At 49.2% G+C, this 22545-nt stretch overlaps 1 protein-coding gene across 4 annotated transcripts in view; it reads right to left on the bottom strand.

Moving 5' to 3' along the window:
* grin2bb (glutamate receptor, ionotropic, N-methyl D-aspartate 2B, genome duplicate b) overlaps positions 1-22545 on the bottom strand; it is a 141314-nt gene that overhangs the window by 42162 nt on the left and 76607 nt on the right. For all 4 annotated transcript variants that reach the window (XM_045213272.1, XM_045213275.1, XM_045213274.1 and 1 more), the window contains 2 exons: positions 22207-22477; positions 21675-21867 (listed from right to left, as the gene is read on the bottom strand). In XM_045213272.1, coding sequence (XP_045069207.1) covers positions 21675-21867; positions 22207-22477 — 464 coding nt within the window. The remainder of the gene's footprint in view (positions 1-21674; positions 21868-22206; positions 22478-22545) is intronic.

Raw genomic sequence — 22545 nt, 5'->3', positions numbered from 1 at the left:
TTTATTCTTTTGAAACTTCTGAGTGTAATGTTTACTGTTAATATTTATTGTTTATTTCACTTTTGTTTACTATCTACTTCACTTGCTTTGGCAATGTTAACATACGTTTCCCATGCCAATAAAGCCCTTAAATTGAATTGAAATTGAATTGAATTGAGAGAGAGAGAGAGAGAGAGAGAGAGAGAGAGAGAGAGAGAGAGAGAGAGAGACAGAGAGAGAGAGAGAGAGAGAGAGAGAGAGAGAGAGAGAGAGAGAGAGACAGACAGACAGACAGACAGACAGACAGACAGACAGACAGACAGACAGACAGACAGACAAGTGTGGTCCTCTGTAGCTCAATTGGTAGAGCATGGGTAGTGGGTTCGATCCCCGGGACCACCCATGCATAAAAATGTATGCACACATGACTGTATGTCGCTTTGGATAAAAGCGTCTGCTAAATGGCATATTATTATTATTATTAGGTTATGAGAGAGACAGAGAGAGAGAGAGAGAGAGAGATAGAGAGATAGAGAGAGAGAGATAGAGAGAGAGAGAGAGAGAGAGAGAGAGAGAGAGAGAGAGAGAGAGAGAGAGAGAGAGAGAGAGAGAGAGAGAGAGAGAGAGAGAGAGAGAGAGAGAGAGAGAGAGAGAGAGAGAGAGAGAGAGGTTATGAGAGAGACAATAAGAGAGAGAGAGACAGAGTAAGAGAGAAACAGAGTGACAGAGAGCGAGAGAGCGACATATGTTTCCCATGCCAATAAAGCCCTTTGAATTGAATTGAACTGAGAGAGACAGAGACAGAGAGAGAGAGAGAGAGAGAGAGAGAGAGAGAGAGAGAGAGAGAGAGAGAGAGAAACAGAGAGAGAGAAACAGAGAGAGAGAGAGAGAGAGAGAGAGAGAGAGAGAGAGAGAGAGAGAAACAGATAAACAGAGAGAGAGAGAGAGAGAGAGAGAGAGAGAAACAGAGAGAGAGAGAGAGAGAGAGAGAGAGAGGAGTAGCAGTGTGTAGTAGAGTTGAAAGATAGGAGATAACTAGTCTGATAGGGTAGTGTCAGGGAAGATGATGTGCTGGCGGCTGCCTTCCACACAAACAATGCTTTCTAGAGGGAGAGAGAGGAGTGGAATGGAGGGCCTTCCGATTCAACTTCAGCTAATTGAAAGAGCTTTTTGGCAGGAATGGACTGCATAAGAGCAGAGGAGCGAACAGTGCTGATAATGAGAGACAGAAAGAAAGGGAGAGGAAAGTGGAGTGAATGAGAGAAAGAGAGAATGGAAAGTGGCAATGAGGTAGAGGGAACGGACAAAGAGAGAGACTGAAAAGGAGATAAAGGGTAATATAAAATAGTGAAAATGAAAAAGAAAAAGAAAAAGGAAAGATAGAAACCACAAAAGCGAAACCACAAAAGCAAGAGACAGAAAGATAGGGATGTGTTCTCTCACCCAGTTCCATAGGGTTCTGTCAAAAGGAGAGTCCATTTTAACTCAATGTCCCAAAAGCACAATGAAATAGTCCACTAAATACATCTCTGCCCCAATAAACAGGACAATGATTTATTAGCCAACCAAATTATGGCTGTATTCTCTCATTCTATACCTCCGCTCAGGCCTGAGATAAAGGGATGAGATTGGTTGGTTAGGGTGGAAACAGCACAGCCACCCCCAATGGCAGGGTCCCAGGTGTGTGTGTGTGTCTGTGTGTGGTAGCCATTTAGAGCTTCTATGATCCAGTCTTTTCCTGATTCAGCCTGAGGTAAAACCACTTTATCTGTGAAAGAGGATGAGAATAACATGTCAGTCGTACTACACGCATGAGAGACCTGCAGGAGTGTCAGACCACTGCGGGCACCACATACTTTACTGTAGTGTGTTGTGTAGTACAGACGTGTGTGTTGTGTGTTGTGTGTGCGCGTGTTTGTAGAGCACAGGAATAGAGCCAAACACAAATATCTAGATACTAAGCTCACATGAAAGGATGTTGTGACCGATGGAAAGGAAATGTACAGTTATGAATATAACTATTGTTCCCTGAAGGAGGGAACGAGGTATAACATACTATGGAGAGTCAACGACCAATCGTATTCACCTGAAGAACTGAACGGGCCAATGGATGCTGAGCCCGCCCTCGGAAGCCCCGCCTTTCTGGTTATAAATACCGGGGCTTGCATTCATTTCCTCAATTCAGTACCGCTCTTCAGCGAGCCCAAACCCCTTGACGGCGTGGGGGCTAAATATGTTATACCTCGTTCCCTCCTTCAGGGAACAGTAGTTATATTCATAACTGTATGTTTCTTTTCAGTCGGTCACTCAGTATTACATACTATGGGGACATACAATCACTCCCCCAAGCCGGCTCAGAGGGTACCAAACTAGGAGGCCCACGGCAGCCCAAGCACAGACAGGTTCCACCGGCTCCAAAAAGGGGTTATAGAAGCCACCTCTTTCCTTAATACTTACCCGAGAAGCCTGAGCTGTCAGAGCCCCATATAGTGAACCAGAACCTGCTGCAACTTGGCTATGTGCACTGCCACGCTGCCACTGCAGTCCATAAACCCCACAGTTCCAAGAACAATACTTACCTTGCGAGCCTGACATTTCAAAGCTCCTACAAGGAACCGCATGTCCAAAACAACAGAACACCTGTCGTAACTTCGTAAAGCGCAAACGCACGCTACATAGCATCGACCTGAGTTGATGAACCACGGCTGCCCGAGGCTCAAACCCACAGAAAACCTGCAGTAACCTGGAAACTGTGTACTTGCGTGCTGCCACGGCAGCCCAAGGCCCAAACCCACAGGGAACTGTGGTAGCCCGGATATATTCTCAATCTGCGCGCTGCCTAACACCCACTACCCGACCCAGCCATAAGAACACTATGAGCTACACTGGGAGCAGTTACATCCAAGCAATAAACCTCACAAACAGAGAAGGTGAGAAAGGGAACAGCTTGAAAGCCAGGGACCTTTAAGACATAGGCATAACCTTGGGACCAAAAGTGGTCCCAAGTAGCTCAATTGGTAGAGCATGGCGCTTGTAACGCCAGGGTAGTGGGTTCGATCCCCGCGACAACCCATACGTAAAAATGTATGCACACATGACTGTAAGTCGCTTTGGATAAAAGCGTCTGCTAAATGGCATATTATTATTATTATTATTAAAAGCTGCATTAGGACTTAACATCCCTTTGGAGTCGCCAGGCGCGAACTCCAAACAGGAAGGGTGTACTGGTAGCGTGTGGAGATCCCCAACGTGCTTGGCCGATGCCAAGGGCTTGAGCAGGGCAGTCTTGTAGGAAAGGACCTTCAGGTCCACAGACTCCAATGGTTCAAACGGAGGCTCACACAGAGCGTCCAGGACCAAAGCCAGGTCTCAGGACACTGGTTCGGCAACCAGTAACTTGCTCTCATTGACCGAGCCACTTGGGAGCATTGTTTCCACAGTAAATGCTTGGGGAGGAGGGCCCCGAGAACAGGCCTCCTCCCCCGGACTCCAGCTAGGGTTGCGAGGTCTGCTTCTTCCCCCGCGCCGTGGAAGAATCTGCTTTCACCCCGCTTTCCTTCGACCCAGCACAGAATCTGTGCCTAGACATCCGCAGCTGCCCAGAAGCACCAAGACGGTCAAAAATGACCTCGAAGCCGCCCCCTGGCTCGAGGCAACCCGCCTCTGGCCTGGACCCTTTCCTTCACACCTCGGGAACTGCCAAGCCTCCCCCGCGAAGGATTTTTGTGGGAAAAGTACCCGTAGAGCTGCGTCCTGTTTTGTTTCTCCTCGAAACAGGCCAGTAAGCACTCCATAGCCCAGCCAAATAACCTTGTTGGCGAAACTGGCTCATCCAAATACACCTGCCTGTCCCTCTCAGGAATCTGGGACAACGTCAACGAGAGGTGGCGCTGAGCCACCACCGTTGCTCCCATACTTTTCCCAACAGCCAGGATAGTACAGAGGGACAGACGCAGCACAAAGTCAGGCATAGCATGGATTTCGTCGAGAAGCTCTGAAACCGGCTTTCCCGCCTCCACGGTTTTATTCAGCTCCTGCAACAAATCAAAATGATACATCTGAAGCATTGTAACCATATTCAACGACCGTGCCGCCACACCCTCAGCCTGGTACACTTTGTCCTGCTGATCCGACGAGACCTGGCACTGTTTATTTGTTATAATAATAATAATAATAATAATATATGCCATTTAGTTAGCACCGTGCTAGGATTAGCCCCCTTGTTAGCCTCTGGAGGAAGTATATTGCCAGCTTTCCAACTTTCAACAGTGTGTAAACGAGCCCCGCCTCCTCCATACCCTCTACATCAGGGATCGGCAACTTTGATGAGGGTGGGTGCCACAAAAAAATAGAACTCATTGTTCTGGCCCCTGTAGTTGGGTTTGAGTTCCTTTAGGCTATCGTGTAATTCCATTGTTGACCACTTGGGGGGCACTGTCCTGTGTTGATGTGTGTTAATATAATAATATAATAATATAATATAATATAATATAATATAATAATAATAATATGCCATTTAGCAGACGCTTTTATCCAAAGCGACTTACAGTCATGTGTGCATACATTTTTACGTATGGGTGGTCCCGGGGATCGAACCCACTACCCTGGCGTTACAAGTGCCATGCTCTACCAAACGTGTTTCCCACAGGGGGCCAGTATGAAAAAAAAATGTATGCACTCACTAACTGTAAGTCGCTCTGGATAAGAGCGTCTGCTAAATGACTAAAATTTAAATGTAATGTAACCAATTGTACTATTATGTGTGTTTTTTCACGTTATTTGTAATTTATTCTGTACATAATGTTTCTGCCACCGTCTCTTATGACCAAAAAGAGCTTCTGGATATCAGGACAGCGATTACTCACCTCGTGGCTGAAGATTTTTTCTTCAACGAGTCGGACGCAAAGGATATCCTACAGACACCCGACAAGGCCCAAATCCCCGTCATTCGCATGAGAAAGAGACAGAGATATCGTGGACGTAGGTCGGGGTGCCTTGTAAGGATCCGATGGCGAGCGACTAAACTGCCTCTTCCATCAATCCTATTAGCCAATGTTCAATCATTTGAAAACAAATTGGACAACCTAAGATTAAGGTTATCCTACCAACGGGACATTAAAAACTGTAATATCTTATGTTTCACCGAGTAGTGGCAGGATAGGCAGGATAGAACGGCTGACTCCGGTAAGACAAGGGGTGGCGGTCTGTGTATATTTGTAAACAACAGCTGTTATATAAAATCTAATACTAAGGAAGTCTCAAGGTGTTGCTCGCCAGAGGTAGAGTATCTCATGATAAGCTGTAGACCACACTATTTACCAAGAAAGTTTTCATCTATATTTTTCGTAGCTGTCTATTTACCACCACCACCTCAATGAGCTGTATAAGGCCATAAGCAAACAGGAAAACGCTCATCCAGAGGCAGCGCTCCTAGTGGCCGGGGACTTTAATGCAGGGAAACTTACATCCGTTCTACCTAATTTCTACCAGCATGTTAAATGTGCAACCAGAGGAAAAAAAACTCACCTTTACTCCACACACAGACACGCGTACAAAGCTCTCCCTCGCCATCCATTTGGCAAATCTGACCATAACTCTATCCTCCTGATTCCTGCTTATAAGCAAAAACTAAAGCAGGAAGCACAAGTGACTCAGTTAATAAAAAAGTGGTCAGATGACGCAGATGCTAAGCTACAGGACTGTTTTGCTAGCACAGATTGGAATATGTTCGGGGATTCTTCCGATAGCATTGAGGAGTACACCACATCAGTCACTGGCTTCATCAATAAGTGCATCGATGACGTCGTCCCCACAGTGACCGTACGTACATACCCCAACCAGAAGCCATGGATTACAGGCAACATCCGCACTGAGCTAAAGGGTAGAGCTGCCGCTTTCAAGGAGCAGGACTCTAACCCGGACGCTTATAAGAAATCCCGCTATGCCCTCTGACGAACCATCAAACAGGCAAAGAGTCAATACAGGACAAAGATTGAATCGTACTACACCGGCTCTGACGCTTGTTGGATGTGGCAGGGCTTGAAAACTATTACAGACTACAAATGGAAGCACAGCCGCGAGCTGCCCAGTGACACAAGCCTACCAGACGAGCTAAATCACTTCTATGCTCACTTCGAGGCCAGCAACACTGAAGCATGCATGAAAGCATCAGCTGTGCCGGATGACTATGTGATCACGCTCTCTGTAGCCGATGTGAGTAAGACTTTTAAGCAGGTCAACATTCACAAGGCCGCAGGGCCAGACGAATTACCAGGACGTGTACTCCGAGCATGCGCTGACCAACTGGCAAGTGTCTTCACTGACAATTTCAACATGTCCCTGACTGAGTCTGTAATACCAACATGTTTCAAGCAGACCACCATAGTCCCTGTGCCCAAGGACACTAAGATAACCTGCCTAAATGACTACCGACCCGTAGCAATCACGTATGTAGTCATGAAGTGCTTTGAAAGGCTGGTCATGGCTCACATCAACACCATTATCCCAGAAACCCTAGACCCACTCCAATTTGCATACCGCCCCAACAGATCCACAGATGATGCAATCTCTATTGCACTCCACACTGCCCTTTCCCATCTGGACAAGAGGAACACCTACGTGAGAATGCTATTCATTGACTACAGCTCAGAGTTCAACACCATTTTGCCCTCAAAGCTCATCACTAAGCTAAGGACCCTGGGACCAAACACCTCCCTCTGCAACTGGATCCTGGACTTCCTGACGGGCCGCCCCCAGGTGGTAAGGGTAGGTAACAACACATCAGCCACACTGATCCTCAACACGGGGGCCCCTCTGGGGTGCATGCTCAGTCCCCTCCTGTACTCCCTGTTCACCCATGACTGCATGGCCAGGCACGACTCCAACACCATCATTAAGTTTGCCAACAACACAACAGTGGTAGGCCTGATCACCGACAACAATGACACAGCCTATAGGGAGGAGGTCAGAGACCTGGCCGTGTGGTGCCAGGATAACAACCTCTCCCTCAACGTGATCAAGACAAAGGAGATGATTGTGGACTACAGAAAAAAAAGAGGACTGAGCACGCTCATCGACGGGGCTGTCGTGGAACAGGTTCAGAGCTTCAAGTTCCTTGGTGTCCACATCACCAACAAACTATCATGGTCCAAACACACCAAGACAGTCGTGAAGAGGGCACGACAAAGCCTATTCCCCTTCAGGAGACTGAAAAGATGTGACATGGGTCCTCAGATCCTCAAAAAGTTATACAGCTGCACCATCGAGAGCATCCTGACTGGTTGCATCACCGCCTGGTATGGCAACTGCTCGGCCTCCGACCGCAAGGCACTACAGAGGGTAGTGCGTACGGCCCAGTACATCACTGGGGCCAAGCTTCCTGCCACCCAGGACCTCTATAGCAGGCGGTGTCAGAGGAAGGCCCTAAGAATTGTCAAAGACTCCAGCCACTCTAGTCATTTACTGTTCTCTCTGCTACCGCACAGCAAGCGGTACCGGAGCGCCAAGTCTAGGTCCAAAAGGCTTCTTAACAGCTTCTACCCCCAAGCCATAAGACTCATGAACAGCTAATCATGGCTACCCAGACTATTTGCACTGCTCCCCCACCCCACCACATCCCCCTCTTTTACGCTGCAGCTACTCTGTTTATTATTTATGCATAGTCACGTTAACTCTACCCACATGTACATATTACCTAAATTACCTCGACTAGACAGTGCCCCCGCACATTGACTCTGTACCAGTACTCCCCTGTATATAGCCTCCCTACTGCTATTTTGTTTTACTGCTGCTTTTTAGTTATTTGCTTTTATTTTTTACTTATCTATTTTTTACTTAACACTTTTTTTATTAAATTTTTTATTAAAACTGCATTGATGGTTAAGGGCTTGTAAGTAAGCATTTCACTGTAATGTCTCCACCTGTTGTATTCAGCGCATGTGGCAAATAAGATTTTATTTTATTTGATTAGACACCAAGATAACTCCCCTGGAACCTCAGGCTGAGATCCTGCTACTACTAGGTAGAGACATCATCCAGGTCCACAAGGTGCTAGAGCAGTGCAACGGGCTCCTGCACGCCCCCTTCGCACAGCGCCTAACCCTCGGCTGCGTGATAGTGGGAGATGTCTGTCTCAGAGGGGCACACAAGCCTTCACCAGTCAATGCCTTCAAGACAAACATTCTTGAGAATGGGCACCCCAGCCTCATGAGTCCATGTCTCAGCATCTTCCATGTCAAGGAGAGCTTCAGCCATACCCCTCAGCCTCAAAGTTCTGCCACCCCGTCCCTGAAGCTGAGAGAAATGCCAACCGACACAGTAAGTCTCATGGGTGAGTCTGTATTCTGCAACACAAAGGATGATGGAGACGATGGAGAAAGAGTTCCATCAGGATGCATCAAACAGCTGGGTTGCTCCGCTCCCTTTCCAGAGCCCACCGCAACTTCTCCCCAACAACCGTGCCCAGGCCAACAATCGCCTAACTTCACTCACATGCACGCTCAAGAAACGTCCAGAGTTGAAGGACCACTTCATTGAGTTTATGCGCAAGATCTTCGAGAATGAACACGCTGAAATCGCTCCACCCTTACAAGCAGATGAAGAGTGCTGGTATCTTCCAATCTTCGGGGTGTATCATCCACAAAAATCTGGACAGATAAGAGTGGTATTTGACTCCAGCGCCCAGCATGACGGGGTATCATTGAACATCGTCCTGCTTACCGGTCCCAACATGAACAACTGTCTGCTTGGGGTACTACTGTGGTTCAGAAAAGAGCCAGTGGCTGTGACAGCAGATGTGCAGCAGATGTTTCACTGTTTTGTGGTTCGTGAAGACCATCGGAACTACCTGCGATTCCTCTGGTACCGCAATAACGACCTGGATGATGAAGTTGCGGGTCCACGTCTTCGGTAACAGCCCATCCCCAGCAGTGGCCATGTATGGGCTCAGGAAAGCCGCCTTAGAGGGCGAGAGGGATCATGGAGCAGAGGCAAGGCACTTTGTCGAGAGGAACTTTCACGTCGACGGCGGTCTCGTATCCCTCCCCACAGAGAAAGAAGCCATCACTCTTCTCCACAATGCTCAAGAGATGTTGGCCCTCTCCAACTTACGCTTGCACAAGATCGCCTCTAACAAGGCAGAGATCATGAGAGCCTTTCCTCCAGACGACCTAGCTAAGGGGCTGAAGGACCTGGATCTGAGCGCCAACTTCCCTCCAATGCAGAGAAGTATTGGGGTGAGCTGGAATGTCGCAGAGGATGTCTTCACATTTCAGGTGTCCTCAGCAGAGAAACCATACACTAGACGTAGAGTCTTGTCAACGATCAACAGCCTGTTCGATCCGCTTGGATTTGCCGCACCAGTAACCATTCAAGGAAGGTCTCGACTCCGAGAGCTTACTATGGAGGCCTGCAACTGGGACGCTCCTCTCCCAGAAGAGAAGTTCAAGGAATGGAAACTCTGGAGAGACTCACTGAAGGAGCTTGAGCAGGTCAAGATTCCCCGTACATACACCTCCACCTCCCTCAGCCTAGCACACAAGAAAGAGACATGCGTCTTCTGTGATGTATCCGCAAACACCATCGAAGCAGTAGCTTACCTGAAGACCACTGATGCTAGTGGGAACATAGATGTCAGCTTCATCTTTGGCAAGGCCAAGCTCACTCCACGTGCTGAGATCACTGTTCCAAGACTCGAGCTGTGTGCTACTGTTCTAGCTGTGGAAATAACAGAAGCAATCATCGATGAGATTGACATCCAACTTGACGCTGTCACCGACAGTAAAGTAGTCCTGGGTTACATTCACAACGACTCCAGACGATTCTATGTGGATGTAAACAACAGGGTGCAGCATATCAGGAGATCAACCAACCCAGAGCAGTGGAAGCACGTTCCTACTGACCAGAACCCTGCTGATCATGCCTCGAGATCAGTCCCAGCAGGAAGCCTGACTCACAGCACATGGTTGACAGGACCAGCTTCCTTGCTCAGGTTAGCAGAACCAGACACCCCTCAGACACCTTTCGACTTGGTTGACTCCGGATCTGATGTCGAGATCTGCCCCAAAGTGGCTTGCCACGCCACCAACGTCTCCAGTAAGAAGTTCGACCCCAAGCGCTTTGAGAGGTTCTCAAGCTGGCAAGCACTGACACATGCAACAGCTCGGCCTGTGCACATTGCTCACTCCTTCAAACAAAGCAGCAGCTGCAAAGGATGGCACATCTCTGACAAACTCTGTCCATCGAGGACCTGGATTAGGTGAAGACCATCATAACACGCAGTCTGCAACACAGCCCACTCTTCAGTCTGTGCCCCTACATCGATGATTCAGGCCTACTGAGGATTGGAGGATGCCTGTCCCAAGCAAACCTTGGACAAGATGAAATCAACCCTCTCATCCTCCCTGGAAAGAGCCACGTCACTACTCTACTCATCCGCCACCACCACGAGCAGGTCCACCATCAAAGTCACCACTTCACTGAGGGTGCTTTGAGAGAAGCTGGTCTGTGGGTCATTGGTGGGAAACTTTGCGTAAGCAGCACACTCTACCAATGCGTAATTTGCCGAAGATTATGTGGGAAGATGGAATCTCAGAAGATGTCTGACCTGCCCGTGGATCGCCTTAGCACTGACCCTCCCTTCTCCTTCGTCGGTTTGGATGTGTTTGGGCCATGGATGGTTACAGCACATCACACCAGAGGTGACCTAGCAAGCAGTAAGCGCTGGGCTGTGCTGTTCACATGTATGAGCACCAGGGCCATACACATTGAAGTCATTGAGTCAATGGACTCCTCGAGTTTCATAAATGCTCGGTGGCGGTTATTTTCTATCAGAGGACCAGCCAAACAAATCAGGTCCGACTGTGGCACAAACTTCATTGGGGCTTGCAGAGAGCTAAAGATGGAGTCCGTTCAGAGTGACAAGCAAGTTCAAGATTACCTGAGTGACAAGGGGTGTACTTGGGTCTTCAACCCACCGCACTCGTCTCACATGGGATGCAGCTGGGAGAGAATGATCGGAGTCACGAGGCGCATCCTGGATTTCATGTTGCTGAAGGTGGGTCCATCCAAGCTTACTCACGAAGTCTTGACCACATTTATGTCGGAAGTCTCAGCCATTGTGAATGCTCGTCCACTGGTTACTGTGTCTACGGATCCAGACTCCCCCCTCATCTTGACACCAGGGACACTCCTGACCTAAAAGGTTGCTGCCGTTCCCCCTCCACAAGGGGAATTCAATGAGAAAGACCTCTTCAGCCGTCAATGGAAGCAAGTACAGAGCCTTGCCGACACCTTCTGGCACCGTTGGAAGAAAGAATATCTTCCTTCCCTGCAGAGTTGTCGGAAGTGGCAAAATGAGCAGCCCAATCTTCAGCCAGAAGACATTGTGGTGCTGAAAGACAGCCAAGCAAAAATAAATGACTGGCCCATGGGGATCGTCACAAAGACCTTTCCCGGCAGAGATGGCAAAGTGAGAAAGGTCGAAGTCAAAACAGCAAGAGAGGGGTCATGCAAGACCTTCCTGCGTCCAGTCTCAGAGACTATCCTACTCCTCTCTCCTGAGACTGATAAGTAACATTGAAGTTCTAACCTGCATAGTCATAGAATAATTGTTTACATTCCAAAATGGTGAAAGTCACACTGTGGAGCTGCAGACGTTATCAAACTCCGTCCTTCTTGCTATCATTTAGTAGAAGCATTGTCTGTAAATAAAATTAATCATAACATATTTGGCATTCAATTCATGATGATATTTTGTACAGATGATCGTTTTAATGAGATTTATGAATCTTCTTGATAGCCACATCTGTTCAGTGCATTTGATCTTGTCATGTTTTTGGGAATTATTTACATCCGATTTAATGCATAATGCTGCATATTTCTGTGTTTATGTACATTGTGACGTCACGAGAGGCTACACAGCTTTCAGCGGGATTGCTCAAGTAGTGCAAGGAGACAAGGTTCAAACAAAACAAGGATTTTATTATAGGTCTTGGGAAATTAACGAAAATATAACAAAATTCTGTTCTCTTGTGGCTCTTTAAGGGTTAACAGTTCAGGGATGTCTCTTCCACATCCAAAATCATAATTCTCACTCGCTCAGATAACTTTTCCCCAGCCTTACTGTAGTCCACGTTGCAGCTAGTGGCCAACCCAGCAAAAAGTCCTTCCAAATGTCTCTCACGTATTTCCACAGGTGCATATATCCAAAGGTGAGTATTTCCCAAAGGTAAGTATCTCCAAATCCTTATATTCCTCATGGAAGTGGACGTGCAGCACTCTTGTCCTCCAGAGAGCCCAGGTTGGAGACTGTGTCTCTTCCCTTCCCAAACCTTCAGCTCATCAGCTCCTCATTTGTTTCAGCTGCTTGGGAAGATTGGCCATAGAGGGGTGGAGTTCCCGACCATACCAGCAGATGGAGCCATAGCTGTCTGGGTTTGCAGCCACCTCAGGGGGATGTAACGTCCCTCCAGGACACAGCCTCTCGTGACATCACACATCCCCCTCCTCGGGACCGACGTCCTCGTCGGGTAAAGGCAGCGAAGAAGGCATCACGCCGGGAGAGGGCGTCCGCATTGCCGTGGTGCTTGCCAGCCCTGTGGACAACAGAAAAGTTAAACGGTTGCAAGCTCAAAAACCATCTGGTTACTCTACTGTTTGATTCCTTGTTCTTGGCCATCCACTGCAGAGGGCCGTGATCAGATACCACCATGAAACGTCGGCCCAGGAGATAGAACCGAAGGGACTCCAGGGCCCAGACTACAGCCAGACATTCTTTCTCCACCGTTGAATAGTTCTTCTCTCTTGGAAGTAACTTTCTGCTTAGGTAGAGAATGGGATGTTCTTCACCGTCATGTGCCTGGGTGAGGACAGCACCCAGACCCACCTCCGAAGCATCCGCTTGGACAATGAATTCCTTCTTGAAGTCTGGTGCCACCAGGATCGGACTGGAGCAGAATGCTCGCTTCAGGTTGAGGAAAGCCGCCTCCGCCGCAGGGTTCCACTTCACCATTCGTGAGTGGCGTTTGGTCGTCAGCTCCGTCAACGGTGCAGCTATGGTAGCAAAATCTGCAATAAAGCGTCTATAGTAGCCAGCGAGGCCCAAAAATGACCTTACTTGCTTCTTGGTGATGGGCTGCGGCCAGTCCTGTATGGCCCGCAGTTTGGCTTCCTGTGGTTTGACCAACCCCCGCCCAATGGTGTACCCCAGGTAGTTTGTCTCACTGAAGGCCAGCTTGCACTTCTTCGGGTTTGCCGTGAGCCCTGCTTCCCTGAGCGAATCCAGCACCGCTTGTACCCGGGGTATGTGGCTGGCCCAATCCGGACTTTGTATAACAACATCATCCAAATAAGCCGCTGCGTACCTCTTGTGGGGCGCAAGGACTCGATCCATCAGGCGTTGGAACGTGGCAGGTGCCCCGTGGAGACCAAACGGAAGTCGGGTATACTGGTAGAGCCCCTCCGGGGTGGCAAAGGCTGTCTTCTCCTTAGACGCCGGGGTCAGGGGCACCTGCCAGTAGCCTTTTGTGAGATCAAGAGTGGTTAGGAAACGAGCATGCCCCAAGGAGTCTATTAAATCATCGACACGAGGCATTGGGTATGCATCAAATTCAGACACTTCATTCAACTTTCGATAGTCATTACAAAATCGTACTGAACCGTCTGGCTTGGGAACTAGTACGATGGGACTTGCCCAGGCACTGTGGGACTCTTCGATTACTCCCAACTCCCGCATCTTCCTTACCTCCTTCTGTATAACCACTTTACGAGCCTCTGGCACGCGGTACGGGCGCTGGTTTACCGTTCGGCCAGGCATGGTGCGGATCTCATGTTGGACCACCTCTGTGTGACCGGGAAGGGAGGAGAAGACATCCTGGTTCTGCTCCACGAGTTCCAGGGCCATCTGTCGTTGATGTGGGGACAGATTTGGACCCAGCTGAACCTCTTCTCGCGCCGGTTCCTTGGTCTCTGTGGGGGGTAGACAGCTGAACAGCGCCTCTCTGGCGTGCCACTTCTTTAAAAGGTTAACATGATAAATCTGCTCAGTTTTTCTTTTATCTGGTTGCCTCACCTTGTAGTTTACTTCTCCCATGCGTTCCATGACCTCATATGGTCCTTGCCAGGTTGCCAGGAATTTACACTCAACGGTTGGCACCAGGACCAGCACTCTGTCCCCCGGCTTAAACTCCCTGGGTTGAGCAGATCTGTTGTAGGAGGCTTGCTGTTGCCGCTGACTGGCCTCCAGGTGTTCCCGCATCATGGGATAGATGGCCTTCATTCTCTCCCTCATAGCCCCGACATGGTCGATCAGTGTCCGCTGTTGGCATGGCTGCTCCTCCCAGGCCTCCTTGGCGATGTCGAGCAGTCCTCTGGGTCTGTAGGAAAGCAAGAGCTCAAAGGGTGAAAAACCAGTAGAAGACTGAGGTACCTCTCTCACCGCAAATAATATGTAGGGTAACAGCTGATCCCAGTTGCGCCCATCTTCCCCTACCGCTTTCCGCAGCATGGATTTTAGTGTTTTGTTAAAACGTTCGACTAGGCCATCTGTCTGGGGGTGGTAGACCGAGGTTCTCAGGTGTTTGATTTTCAGTAAAGCACAGAGTTCTTTCATCACCCTGGACATGAATGGAGTCCCTTGGTCCGTCAATATCTCTTTTGGGATTCCCAGACTAGTTGAGAGACGGAACAGCTCCTTGGCGATTTGTCATGATGTAGCCTTCCTCAGCGGAATGGCCTCCGGGTACCGGGATGCATAGTCCAGAATGACCAGAATGTATTGATGTCCCCTGGAACTTTTCGGTAAGGGCCCGACTATGTCTAATCCAATCCTCTCAAAAGGAGTTTCGATAATGGGCAAGGGAATGAGCGGGTTTCTATATGTGGGCTTTGGCGCAACCTGCTGACACTCAGGGCAACTACGGCAGTAGTTCTCTATCTCTTTGTGTACTCCTGGCCAAAAGAAACGTTGCATGATTCTTTCCTTAGTCTTCTCCACCCCCAAGTGGGCCCCTAGCGGGTGGGTGTGTGCTAGGTTGAGTACTGTGGCCCGATAGGGCTGTGGCACGAGGAGCTGTTCATGCACTTCATCATTTTTCTTGACTATCTGATATACTAACCCCCGGTTTACTGCGAAATGGGGGTAAGTAGGGTTTGTCTTATCACCTAACACTACACCTTCTAATACCTGCACATTTCTTAAGGCATTTGCAAGAGTAGGATCTTGTAATTGAGCCGTACCATACTGGCCTGTGAGAGGGGGAAGCTCTTGGGTGCCTGGGACGTCTTCTTCACTGGAGAACGGAGCGCTTTCCTGGGCTGCGTTCTCTTCTCCCGTATCCGGACCAGTCTCGGTGTCGGTCTGGGCACCTGCCATCCCTATCAGAGCCCGGGCGGGAGTGAGTAACTCGGAGGATTGCACCGGAGCCTTCCCAGGATGAGTCTTGCCTCTCCGTTTCCGAGGTACTCGGGTTATCCTCTCCTGAGACTCTCTCCAGAGTGGGTAAAAGGCTGGGCAGTCTCGTCCAATTAGGACAGGGACGGGGAGGGAATCAACCACCCCCGCCGTCGTGTGTATGGTTCCCCGTGTGCTGGTCATTGTAAGTTCAGTAATGGGGTATTCTCTGGTGTCCCCATGGACACAGGAAACTGGGAGGACTTTCCCCGGGGTCAGACACGTTGGGCCCACCAAATCCTTACGCACCAGGGTGGCCCGGCTACCAGAATCCAGTAAGGCCTCCACATCATGGTGATTCACAGTTACCGGGCAGGTGGGGGGGTCGATCTGGGCCGCCATCTACGACTCCCAAGAGCGAGGCAAAACGGTGTGTGGGTGCTGAGCTGGAGGACTCCGCAGTGGGCATAGGTTCATCGGCTGGTTTCCCACACTGCCAGGAGATATGTCCCATCTCCCCACACCGGTAACACTGTCGAGTTTCCCCCCTCCTGGTGTACTCTTCTTGGACCCGCCTGGTTTCTGGCTCCCCCTGGAGCCGGGATAAGTCCTGACGTGGCTGGGTTCGAGACCTTGGGGTCCTTTGGACGGGTTCTTCCCATTTGTGGTGGGGCCGCCCTCCTGGGGTCTTTTCGGGAAGCATTCAGCATCTCCGCTGTGGCCTGGTACTTTTCCACAGCTTCCACGGTCAGATCAGCCGTGGTCAAGGCCTGTTGACTGATGAACCGTTTTGCCTCATAAGGCAGGGCGCGTAGGTAACGATCCACCACAACGGCCTCCACCACCGCCGCTGCTGTATTCCTCTGCGGATCCAGCCATTTCCTTGCGATTCGGACAAGTTCATGCATCTGCGCCCGAGGTGGTTGGTCTGGTTGGAAGGTCCAGCTGTGAAAGCGCTGGGCCATACCAAACTTTGTGAGTCCATATCTGCTGAGGATCTCAGACTTCAGGGCATCATAGTCAGTAACCTGGTCAGGGCCCAGGTCCCGGACAGCATTCAGCGATTCCCCGGTTAGAAAGGGGGCTAACAGACCAACCCACTGTTGCTTGGGCCAGGCTTCCCTAGTGGCCGTGGCCTCAAATGCATGCAGGTATGCCTCAATGTCATCGGTAGCTCCCATCTTAGATATAAAGTCACTTGCCTTTATTGGGCGGGTATTTTGGACCACCCTCTGTCTCTGCAACTGCAATTCCTCTGCCTTCAGAAGGTTGGCTTTCTTTTGCTCCTCCAAGAGAGCCACGTTTGCTTGCATCTGGGCTTGCTGGCCAGCAACAAGGGCTTTCAATATGTCCTCCATTTCAGTCGGCGGGGAGCCTACGGCCAACTTGGAAAACTGGGTGATCAAACCTTCGGTATCCTCCTCTGACATGCACTATTAACGCTTGAGCGTGCCCGTATTCTCCACCATCTGTGACGTCACGAGAGGCTACACAGCTTTCAGCGGGATTGCTCAAGTAGTGCAAGGAGACAAGGTTCAAACAAAACAAGGATTTTATTATAGGTCTTGGGAAATTAACGAAAATATAACAAAATTCTGTTCTCTTGTGGCTCTTTAAGGGTTAACAGTTCAGGGATGTCTCTTCCACATCCAAAATCATAATTCTCACTCGCTCAGATAACTTTTCCCCAGCCTTACTGTAGTCCACGTTGCAGCTAGTGGCCAACCCAGCAAAAAGTCCTTCCAAATGTCTCTCACGTATTTCCACAGGTGCATATATCCAAAGGTGAGTATTTCCCAAAGGTAAGTATCTCCAAATCCTTATATTCCTCATGGAAGTGGACGTGCAGCACTCTTGTCCTCCAGAGAGCCCAGGTTGGAGACTGTGTCTCTTCCCTTCCCAAACCTTCAGCTCATCAGCTCCTCATTTGTTTCAGCTGCGTGGGAAGATTGGCCATAGAGGGGTGGAGTTCCCGACCATACCAGCAGATGGAGCCATAGCTGTCTGGGTTTGCAGCCACCTCAGGGGGATGTAACGTCCCTCCAGGACACAGCCTCTCGTGACATCACAACATGTATACAAATACATGCTGTGTTTTTATTGAGAATTAAGCCTAGTATTCAGCTAGCATACAATAAGTCATACTCATTGTTCTTTTCTTTGGATATTTCAGTTTTACTAATTTCAGACACTATTACTGTACCTACGAAGTGGTGGCAATACATCATCCTTCAACACTACAGTAGCTGTACCGGGTTTATCTGTCTGCTAAGCTTAAGAAGGGGACTCTTTTGCGAGGGCAGAATACTCATCATGAGGGTCCGCAGTGGCTCGTGGGTCTGCGTACCCACATCCATACCCCCCCACCCCCACCTTCTGAGCAAAACATTTAGGCAACCCCCCTCGTGACAGCGAAGAGAAATTGTTTTAGTTTTAAAGTGCATTTCCTGTAATTATATACATTTTGCCATAGGGTGGAGGCAAACGTTTGCAGTTTTAAATTTTAATATGATAACTGATGATCAATGGGCCCCACCCCGGTTGGTCATTCGACCATGCTTACTACAAGTTTAGATAGCTGGCCGCTAGACTAACTTACCAATCTAAAATAACCTGGAGGAACTCCGCTGCGGGGGAGAAGACAGCCAATCCACCCCCACGTGATCTGCCGCCCTACGACACAGCTCCATCAAAGGCGCATTAACCACCAATTGTTCACGCTCCCCCGCCGAATCCAAAGCCGGGTGTCATCCGATTCACACTCTAAAAACCCTCCAGAGCCAACCAGGGATAGTATATCATCCCCGGAATCTGGACTCTGAACACTGCCAGAGAAACCGGAATGAGCCTCACTCAGGTGGGATGACACACATGTCAACTCGAACCACCGCTGCTGCTGCTCTCTCCCGGCCTCAGACAACCCCATTCCCAAGGTCGGTTCACCGGAATATCCTTCGCCAGCAGCCCCAATCTTTCTCACAAAGTCAGCCCGACGCCCAATGGAAGTTGAGCCCAGGCGGAGACAATGGTCACATGAACTGGTCCGAGCCAAAACCTCCTGAGCGGGTTTCCACCCCAGGCAAATAGGACAGCACTCGTGAGTATCTTTCATTTTAATTGTGAAACCACATGCCATAGGGCACGGACGGAGGTTAAAACTCGCTGGGTTAGCCTTTTTTTACCCCCTTTTTCTCCCCAATTTCGATCTTGTCTCATCGCTGCAACTCCCCAACAGGCTCGGGAGAGGTGAAGGTCGAGTCATGCGTCCTCTGAAACATGACCCGCCAAACCGCGCTTCTTAACACCCGCCCGCTTAACCCGGAAGCCAGCTGCACCAATATGTTGGAGGAAACCGTTCAACTGACGACCGAAGTTAGCCTGCAGGCGCCCAGCCCGCCACAAGGAGTCGCTAGAGCGCGATGAGCCTCCCCTAACCCGGACGACGCTGGGCCAATTGTGCGCCACCCTATGTGACTCCCGGTCACGGCCGGTTGTGACACAGCCTGGGATCGAATCCGGGTCTGTAGTGACGCCTCTGCAGTTCAGTGTCTTAGACCGCTGCACCACTCGGGAGGCCCGGGTTAGCCTTTTTTAACTTACTCTTACCACTGGCCATCTTACTCAAGCAAGGAAGCACTGGCTACACAAGCAGAGCAGAAAATAGTGGGTTTTAGCAAACACAAAAACTGATACCAAGACACAAAACTCACAACATCTAGTACTCTCTTCCCCACTAACAGACACCTAAGTCGGAGCTGAATCTTGTAGACTTCATGTGCTTGAAAAGTTTGTAAATTGAGTGGAATGTTCTTCCTTCAGGCGAGCTGAAGAGCGAAGAATTGAGGAAATGAATGTGAGACCCGGTATTAAAGCCAGGAACACGTAGCTTCCGAGGGCAGGCTCGGCATCGATTGGCCTGTTGGGTGTGATGTCAGTTTTCTTCAGGTGAATATGATTGGTCATTGACTCCCCATAGTATGTTATACGGAGTGACCGACTAAAAGGGAACTAATGAGGAACATGAATCATCATTCATTGCATAATGTGGTCCTCTGTAGCTCAACTGGTAGAGCACTGCGCTTGTAACGCCAAGGTAGTGGGTTCGATCCCCGGGACCACCCATACACAAAAAAAAAAATAATTATGCACGCATGACTGTAAGTCGCTTTGGATAAAATCGTCTGCTAAATGGCATATTATTATTATAATCTATAGGTTTCATAGATATGTATAAGAGAAAATGACACACTTCCTCCCCTCCCTCACCCACGCATGTACACACACACACACTTGTTCTCATCCCACACCTGTCCCCTAGCCATACGCACCAGTAAGCCCCATATCATCCCAAACCACTTCCAGCACATTTTCTCATTACACCAGACCTCCTGTTCTGTCCTCTCCTCAGTGGCAGGGAGGGAGAAACACTAGACAACCCTCCAGTCAGAGGCTATATCCCCATGAGGTCAACCTGCCCCCCAAAACCAGCAGAGAATGTAACACACAGGCACGCACACGCTCACACGCACAAACAGACAGACACAGACATACACACACAGACAGAGACACACACACAAACACACACACTTCCTCCCCAAACAGAGAGTGTGACTCACTGAGCCCCCCTGCTGTAGTCCATCACTGTCTGACAGCATGGCATGCAAATCTAGCATTACACTATCTATCCTCCGGTGGCATAGATCCCACCATGTTCACGAGTCATGACGCACTTAGGGCCTACAGGGTCTTCTGTCTGTTACTGGGGGGGTTGGGGGGAGTTGAGGGGGGCAGGCATCCAGGAGGTAGAGGAGGAGGTGGGGGGTGAAGGTGGGAGGAGAGGGCAGCCAGGAGGGGGGTGGGAGGAGGGTAGAGGCATCAAAGCCATTAGGGTCACATCACCTCTCATTCTATACCTCTGCTCAGCCCTGAGATTAAGGGAAGAGGTTGGTTGGTTAGGGTGGAAACACCACAGCCATCTCCGATGGCAGGGTCCTGTGTGTGTGTTTGTGTGTCAGGTTTTGACCAGGGTCCCAGGTGTACTCCAGGAGGATGATTGAATGCCAGGTCCTAACTACCAACTCTGGGTCTTCGTGACAGAGAAGGAACTCCGTTGGGGATTGAAATATTCATGGATTTGTGTTATTTTATTCCTGTTGGTTGGAAGGTGCGATGAGGGATGTATACGCATAACTGCATCTGATAATAGAACAAATAAACATGCAAAAAATGTTATACTCTCACCCAGGTTGCTTATCTCACACACACACACACACACACACACACACACACACACACACACACACACACACACACACACACACACACACACACACACACACACACAATAATAACCCACATATTCCACTTCACAATCCAAACCAACCACTAAAAATACAATGATGTTTATTTTTAGAAAAGGAACGAGGCGGATTGAGAGGGGGACGGCTTTTGTACGAGTATATCTTCCATTAATAGACTGTAAATGTAACTCTGGAGATAATAGCGTCATCAGTCAGTAACACAACAACAGTGCTAAAGGAAGGGAGTCTAACACACACACACACACACACACACACTCACACACACACACACACACACACACACACACACACATACTCACACCCATGCCCCTCCTAACCTCCTACTGTTCTTTGGACCCCTTTTTAATTTAATCCGCTTGTCCTCAAGCATTCAATTAGTCACAGAATCTATGATCAATGCAGGCACTAAAAGCAAAGCCCTATAAAGTTAAATGGAGATTAATTATTCATGTTCTGGGTGTACTGTAATGTTCTGTACTGTAATGCGCCAAATAACAAAACAAGTAAATGAAGAAAGAAAAATATGTTTTCTTTCATGATGATTGTGGTTAATGCTAAGATAAGACGAAGGCTGTTGTAAAAGGCTGTACATATCCACCTCTCTTTAGGTTCTGCTGGGATGACTAAAAAGAGGACAATGTTCCTCAAAGGTCTGTGTGTGTGTATGTGAGCGAGTGTTTGTATGTGTGTGAGTGTGTGTAAGTGCATGGGTATTGTATGTGTGTCTAGGTGTGTGTGTACTGTACGGAAAAGTCTATATGGACACTCCTGACCTGCAAACCGATATTTAATTTCAGAATTTGCTAAAATTAGGTTAGGGTTAGGGTTAGGGTTAGGGTCAGGGTTAAGGGTTTGGTTAAGGTAAGGGTCCGTTTTAGATGATGGTTAGTCGTTTTGCAGGTCAGCAGTGTCCTTATAGTCTCTACCATACTATACTCTATGTGTATGTTTCTACCCCTCTGTACCCCCATATCTAGGGCACTCACTTGAGCACTTCATTGGAGTTGCCTTGTTTGGAGCCCTTCTTGTTAGGGGTCTCGTTGCAGCCTGACTTGAGCAGCGTGTGTTGCCCCCGGTCCAGCATCATGGTGGAAGTCGCCATGGCGATGACAGCCACTGCATCCCTCACCCGAGCCTCCAAACCGTAGTCCCATTCATCATACGACACCGAAATTAGCCCTGAGAGAGAGAGAGAGAGAGAGAGAGAGGGAGAAGGAGATGGGAGGGTAGGGGGAGATAGGGAAGGATGGGGGGTGAAAAGGTGGGAGGTGGAGAGAGAGGTTGAGAGAGACATCTCATATAACAGAGGTGCACATTAATTAAAAATCCAACACCCTTTACAGTTGAGCTCACCCAGAGTAGGATTAAGTTTCCCAGAAACGCTGATCTAAGGTCAGTTTTGCATTTTCCGTTTGATAAGGTTTAAAAGTTGGGAAGAGTAAACTGCTCCTAGATCAGTACATGCCTTAACCTTCTACCCTTCTCCTGACCCCCATCCTAACACCTTCCAGTAACTACCTGTGGGGAACACGGCAGGGACATTATCGGCGTCGCCGGCCACCAGCGACGGTACGATCCAGGTGTATCCGTATCCCGTCAGTCCCACAGAGTTTGCCACCTCGAAGATGGTGTAGGCCTCCTCCTTGGTGCAGTAGAGCAGGTAGACAGGGCTCTGCAGCTTCTTCATCTGGTTCTGGATCTTAGCATCTCCATCATCCACAGACATGTCTAACAGGAGGACTTCTTCTAGCTCCCAGCCCACAAAACTGTTCTCTATGGTGCTCCGGATCTATGGTGGGGGAGAGAGAAGGATGGGGGGGGAGAGGGAGGAGAAGGAAGAAGAGAGAGAGGAGGAGG

Source organism: Coregonus clupeaformis, unplaced genomic scaffold (genome assembly GCF_020615455.1).
Source record: "Coregonus clupeaformis isolate EN_2021a unplaced genomic scaffold, ASM2061545v1 scaf0095, whole genome shotgun sequence".
NCBI classification, from domain to species: Eukaryota; Metazoa; Chordata; class Actinopteri; order Salmoniformes; family Salmonidae; genus Coregonus; species Coregonus clupeaformis.
Note: the sequence above shows the minus strand (reverse complement) of the source record. Positions and strands in the feature narration are given on the sequence as shown.